Consider the following 6,840-nt stretch of genomic DNA (forward strand, 5'->3'; position numbering starts at 1 on the left):
TGCATGGAATATGCTGCAATGTCACCTGAAAGCTAATGATTTAAGTCTAAGGCTTTTCTCTGTTTAAATCTAAGTTGAATTATGACATAAAAACAACCATTTAAAGCTCAGAGCCTTACCTTGTTTGGGTTGACAGTACAGTCCATCGGAGGGGATGTTATTTATACATGCACAGGCGTCATCGATCATTTCATCACATGCTCCATATGTCAGACAGCTGTTATAGGACCACACAAACTGTTCTTCACATCTGCACTGGAAATCCGAGCCATTTTGGGAACACACTAACAGCAAAAAATAAAGTAAAAGAACATTACAAACTCAAAAGATTACAGTGGAAATCTATAATGGCTTTTGTTTGCCTAGCAACATGACGCATTTCTTAACAAAGTACTTACTAATCGTTAATGTTAACTTCTATTTTTATGATGTGGAAAATAAATAATTACAAACAAAATAGATGCAGAAATAAAACACCACTTTTCACACATGGATGTAACAAATAAAATAAAACAAAAATAATGGTCTATTTAATTTGGGTCTAAATGACATATTGTTTTAATGTTTTACATTTAAGGAGAACATGAAAATAAAAGGAATAAGTTTGGCCTCTTGCCTACAAACATGAAATCATGGTAAAAGACAGACATGTTTTAACCTGTGGTGATTTCCACGTGTGTGAGGTTGACCGAGGGGCCCAGGGTCAGGGAGAAGTTTCCGCTCTGCAGTAAGGTCCGAAGACTGTCCACTGCCTCAAAGTCTGTCATATTGAGCTCCACATCCACCTCATACTCAGTCACCGAGGGCAGAGCTGTAGCACAGAGCAGCAATATCATTCTTATAGTCCGGATAATGTCAACGCGTCGACAAACAGAAGCGTTTACATTACATGTTCTTTAAGAATCTGTTTCAGCATTTTGGCACAAATAAAAAACAGTAGCGATAATACATACTAAAGCTATTATAATAAAAGAGTTTGAAGTTCTCATTTTAGACAACTCAGACTTTATATTAGACACTGTTCTTTTTTTCGTTTCAATATTTGGAAATGTGTAGGAGAAAAAGAGAAAAACAGGAAACAACAAATCAAGAAGATCAAGATGACTCTAAGTCATTCATAAACTATACAGTGGTCTGCTTCAAGTCTGAGAAAGCACAAATAGCTCTATTATGTATGTACGGTGGCCCAGAAGTGCAAAACAAATTTACATCGAAACATTTGTACCAAAAAATCAAAACATATTGACAATATTGACCACAAAATTGTGGAACATATTGGCTTTGCATTTCTGGGCCAGCGCACGTGTTAAGATGAACACACTGACCCTCTCTCTTTTGTCTTGCGTGAGGTTGAAAGTCTTCATCATCATTTGACACCTCAAAAAAAAAAAAAAAAAAAAAAGATTTATATTCATGAATTTGATGTGATCTATAAACATTGTCCCTTATTTAGTGTCGTTACCACGGCGAACATACCGGTGAAACCAGGCTGAAGATCTGAGTCACCTTCTGTGTTTCCAAAATACAGATTATCACCACCGCAGCAGCAATGAGTGTCCAGCCATACTTGGAAATGGCCATACCTTGAACAAATGACCCAGTTTTTCTTATTATTCAAACTGTTGTGTATTTATTTATTATATATGTATGTACGTACGTATGTGTTATTTATTTATACATCATTTATTAACTAGAAAATCTGCAATGGCTGAAGCCATTGCTGGAGTGTCTGCGTCTCTCCCTCTCCCCCCATCTCCCTCTCTGTCTCTGTCTCTGTCTCTGTCTCTGTCTCTGTCTCTCTCTCTCTCTCTCTCTCTCTCTCTCTCTCTCTCTCTCTCTCTCTCTCTCTCTCTCTCTCTCTCTCTCTCTCTCTCTCTCTTACGTTTCTAAAGTACATTGTTCATTCATCATTACCTTTAATGGACCTTCAGAGGAATTGCGAATACAATGGACAATGCAGCGCCCGTGTCATGTTGGGCAATAGACCTCGTCAGAAAGTCATGAAAAGAAACCTAGAAAAATAATACAATATCATATGGTTAAGAATCAAGGGCAGAGCAACCAAAGATGTATCAAGATTATTTTACTCATATTGATCGATCAATGTCCTATTAAAAACAGATAAAATGTCTTTTCCTGAACAAACAATACAGAGTTTAATTATTACCACTTAAGTAAATCGTCAAATTTCTTCCTTGAAAGCCTGAAAGTCACATGCTTTTCATGTTCTAGCTCTGGCGTCTTAAACAGGATGTTTCTGTAACTTGTAACTTCAACCCAAATAAAACTGGTTTTCTTCAGATATTAAAGATCCATTTGTTAAAACTGTTCACCATGTGATCATCAAAAGCATTATTATATTAACAAACTTTAGGTCCATTGAATTTGGAGCTATTGTTCCATGGGTTTTCCAGCATCTTCTATTTTCAGATCAGAGATAATCTCAGTAATCTAATCCTTAATAATTCAATGCAGCTGACTCATCTCCCGGACAACACCTTTAGCTACTTCCAGTGAATAAGCAGACATGCGTATAGGTCTTAGAACTATGCAAAACAAAATAAAGTGGCGTTTCCTTGATCAAATACAATGCTCGTTGATAAAAACTTTAAACTATTATCACATTTATAATGGTGTCGAATTCAAACTCAACAATGTAAGTTAGAGTAAAATGTTGATAGTACAATGTGCAAACAAATAAACAAACAAGAAGCAAACAAACAAACAAACAAACTACTTTTACTTAAGTACTTCTTTAGACTGCTGTTCATTTTACCACAATATCTCAATGAAAAACTCATTAAGGATACTAAGCAGTTCAGGTGACAACACAGGCCATCTTCAGTTTACTGTTTTTAATTTTTAAGTAATAAAACAGCAGTTGAAAGTATAATTATCTTAGCTGTTTATCATTACAGTGGCTCATACCTGAGATTTTCAAAGGTCTTGGTTGTTGACATATGAGACAGTAAAGTTTGGAAAAGTCCCTTCAAGTGCCAACTGTCAACACACAAACCCATTATCAAACCCATTATAGGTCAATCACTTAGAGAAAAATGAATGAAACACTTGAGGGACTTCAGTTTAGTTCAAAGTCATCTATAAATACAAATAGACAAGGTGATAGAAGGAAGAAATATGCTCAAAGTGTTTATGTCTGTCACTTTGTTAGTTTTGGATGATCCTCATGCTACTTATTTTAGAAAATACTCTTCTGTTTAATACTTAAATTATTCTCCAGGAACAGCAAATGATGAGGGCTAGATCATAACAATGGACATTTAAAACTAAAAGGTGAATTTCATATTCAAAATGATGCAAATATGAAGTGAAGCGGACTGTATTTCACCAAGATAAAAATGAAATGCTGACTTGAAATAGAGACACATTGTCATTATTTATAGTCAAATTATTTGCTTCGTATAAACATGGTGAATTTTGAGCCTAAAGCTTATTTAAGATGATTAACCACAAAGTATTTTTCTTCATAACACATAAATAAATCAACAAAATACTCACAATGATGGCGGCTTACAAAAAAATCAGGTGAAACTCATCATTCTTAATCCGATGTGTCAAAAGCCGTTCTCTTGTCTAAGTGCCTTTTGCACACTGAGCGTTTCTGAGAGGAAGTGCATGTGAGGGTTGTTATGTGGTGCAAGGAAACTTTCTTGACAAAAAGCCGCTGCACTTCCTGAAACATGGTCTGGGACAGCCCACTCTGGCACTGGCTCAACAGGTTCAAGGATTATTTACAGTCCTTTTACAAGCCTATCTTTTCCCCTTTCTCCAGCTGTACTCGAGCGTGGACGACGTTACAGCCACAAGTGGTCTGCAGTTACCAGCGTCATTCTGGTCATTCAGGGCCAAACTACAGGTGCCCCTGCATCACCCTCAGAGTGCTGCAGTACTGTAGTACTGTAGCACGCTGCAGTACTGTAGTACTGTACCACGCTGCTGTAGCACGCTGCAGTACTGTAGTACTGTAGCACGCTGCAGTACTGTAGTACTGTACCACGCTGCAGTACTGTAGTACTGTAGTACTGTAGCACGCTGCAGTACTGTAGTACTGTACCACGCTGCTGTAGCACGCTGCAGTACTGTAGTACTGTAGCACGCTGCAATACTGTAGTACTGTACCACGCTGCAGTACTGTAGTACTGTACCACGCTGCTGTAGCACGCTGCAGTACTGTAGTACTGTACCACGCTGCAGTACTGTAGTACTGTAGTACTGTAGCACGCTGCAGTACTGTAGTACTGTACCACGCTGCAGTACTGTAGTATTGTACCACGCTGCAGGACTGTAGTACTGTACCACGCTGCAGTACTGTAGTACTGTACCACGCTGCAGTACTGTAGTACTGTAGTACTGTAGCACGCTGCAGTACTGTAGTACTGTACCACGCTGCAGTACTGTAGTACTGTACCACGCTGCAGGACTGTAGTACTGTACCACGCTGCAGTACTGTAGTACTGTACCACGCTGCAGTACTGTAGTACTGTACCACACAGTAGGACTAGATTTTGTACTCATGATGCATGGTATTTTATTTGGGATTTATTTATTTCCGCTTGGTAGTTTGAGCTCAGAAATCAGTCACAGAGAGGTTCAGAGGTCCAATGTTCTCAGAGCCAAAGTCAAAAAAGGATGTCACTGTATCATTTTTTTATTATTTAATTATTAACGCTTACTCAGACTGTAATCAAACAACAGCAACATCTTTCATTTTCTTCATTTTCATTCCCATATTTGAGCACGTTACTATTCCTAAAGTTTGTGACAGGGTTTGTGTGAATCTGAAGGACAAACCAAAGTAAGATGCCAGATAAGAAAGTACGTTACATTTAGGTTTCTGGTGTGGGTCTGATACCTGCTGCCAAACATGTAAGTACTTTATTGAATCAAAGCTTAAGTAATACTCTCCCAAATGTTTCTCTGAAAAAAAAAAAAAATGCTTCCAAGAATGTCCCTGAGGCTATAAACACACTGTATCAGATTGTTATTTCATATTCACTGTAAACTAATACATTCCTGTCACAATGGTGAAGTTAAATGAGACAATCACTGTGAGAAGTTATGACAACGAACAAATCATTATCAGTACATCATCTACGCGATCAGATTTATTACTGCAGGGCTCAGATTAAGGATTTTCACTTGTATAGCGGTGCTGCTAAACAATCCGTTATTTTTTTCAAATTTGTATAGCAATTTCATAATTGCATAGCAAAACACGAAAGTGACTAACAATCAATATTTTCCATTGATGTAACAAGATTATTTATTTCAAATGTATTTGTAAACATTCGTTTTACAAAAAAGCTCCTAACAAATGAACTTTTAAACACTTTTTAAACATTTAAAAAAAAAAAAAATTGCAAAGAAAATTTGTTGTAGAACAAATTAATTAACACCAAGTTAGATGGCCTTATTTACACCTTTCTTCCATATCATCATCAATCAGATGACTATTTGCAGGAGTCTCATTTACATATTAATTGTCTTTACATTCACATCAAATATTTATTAAGCTTCTGATGGAAAAATAAATGTTGCTGTGGCGTCCATCATGGTATATTTTATGTGTTATTCAAATTGTACCGCTCTATTTGACGTTCCATTCCATTTTTCGTTTTGCTTTTTGATGACGGTCCCTAAGTACTCTCGTCTCTGCTCCGGCTGCACATTTGATGACGGTCCCTAAGCACTCGTCTCTGCTCCGGCTGGACATTTGATGACGGTCCCTAAGCACTCGTCTCTGCTCCGGCTGCACATTTGATGACGGTCCCTAAGCACTCGTCTCTGCTCCGGCTGGACATTTGATGACGGTCCCTAAGCACTCGTCTCTGCTCCGGCTGCACATTTGATGACGGTCCCTAAGCACTCGTCTCGGCTCCGGCTGCACATTCGGATCAGTGTAATTCGCTGCGACCAAAATACGCATCTGATTGTTAAAATGAGGTTGCAGTCACGTGGCAGTGTAAATATGAATATTTTGGCTTTGAGCTATTGACCTCGGAAGTCTGAATCTGTGACACTAACTTTACCGCACGTGGCTCCTCCCACTTTCAGACTCTCGATCTGAGACAGCAGCGGCATGTCAACACAGCGTCCTACATGTGTCATGCCGTTATTGACGATGGATTGACGAGTGATCAGTACTTTAAGCCACTTTGGTTCTACAATTGAACACACAACTCGCAAAAGCTGCGATACAAAAGCACTTTTTTCTGACGAACGCATCGCATTTGAGAGAAATTGCGTCGCATTTTGCGATGCGACACCGCTTATTCTGAACCCTGTACTGTATCTCAAACTTTAAATAATCTATAAATGATACAATCATTTAACTTTGGAATTCCAAGCAATGTAATTTACATTGGAGAAAATGTTAAATAATATCATTATCATATTCCATCGCCAAATCAAAAGGTTATAACTTGTTATGTATTTCTATAAAGGTGCACTGTGTAACTTTTCTGGTGCAGCCATTTGCTTGTCTCCATGGAGATGTTATTGCTTTGTGTCTGACTCATTATTTTGAGGAGGTGATCAAAAGATTCTGGACTTGAATTGGACTTGTATTGGTCTTGAATTGGACTTGAATTGGACTTGAATTGGTCTTGAATTGAACTTGAATTGGACTTGAATTGGTCTTGAATTGGTCTTGAATTGGACTTGAATTGGACTTGAAATAGACGTGTTTTCCCTTTACAGTCGGTAAAGTGATAGTCGGTTACTTGGTCCCAACTCTGTCTTAAATTACGTTCATGGTCAAATCTGTACATGTACATGATATAAACAAAATCTGTTTCGAATAATACCTGGTAAAGTTGT

The 6,840-nt window shown here is 37.9% G+C and overlaps 1 protein-coding gene across 1 annotated transcript in view; it reads right to left on the bottom strand.

Moving 5' to 3' along the window:
* LOC140363529 (uncharacterized) overlaps positions 1–2,002 on the bottom strand; it is a 42,037-nt gene extending 40,035 nt beyond the window's left edge. The window contains exons 1-5 of the mRNA XM_072450147.1: positions 1,915–2,002; positions 1,477–1,583; positions 1,326–1,377; positions 659–811; positions 120–284 (exon numbers count right to left, since the gene is read on the bottom strand). Coding sequence (XP_072306248.1) covers positions 120–284; positions 659–811; positions 1,326–1,377; positions 1,477–1,581 — 475 coding nt within the window. The 5' untranslated portion in view covers positions 1,582–1,583; positions 1,915–2,002. The remainder of the gene's footprint in view (positions 1–119; positions 285–658; positions 812–1,325; positions 1,378–1,476; positions 1,584–1,914) is intronic.
* Positions 2,003–6,840: the final 4,838 nt, after the last annotated feature.

The sequence above is a fragment of the Eucyclogobius newberryi genome, unplaced genomic scaffold (assembly GCF_026437365.1).
Source record: "Eucyclogobius newberryi isolate DKJ021-1_F unplaced genomic scaffold, fEucNew1.0.hap1 SCAF_1, whole genome shotgun sequence".
NCBI classification, from domain to species: domain Eukaryota; kingdom Metazoa; phylum Chordata; class Actinopteri; order Gobiiformes; family Gobiidae; genus Eucyclogobius; species Eucyclogobius newberryi.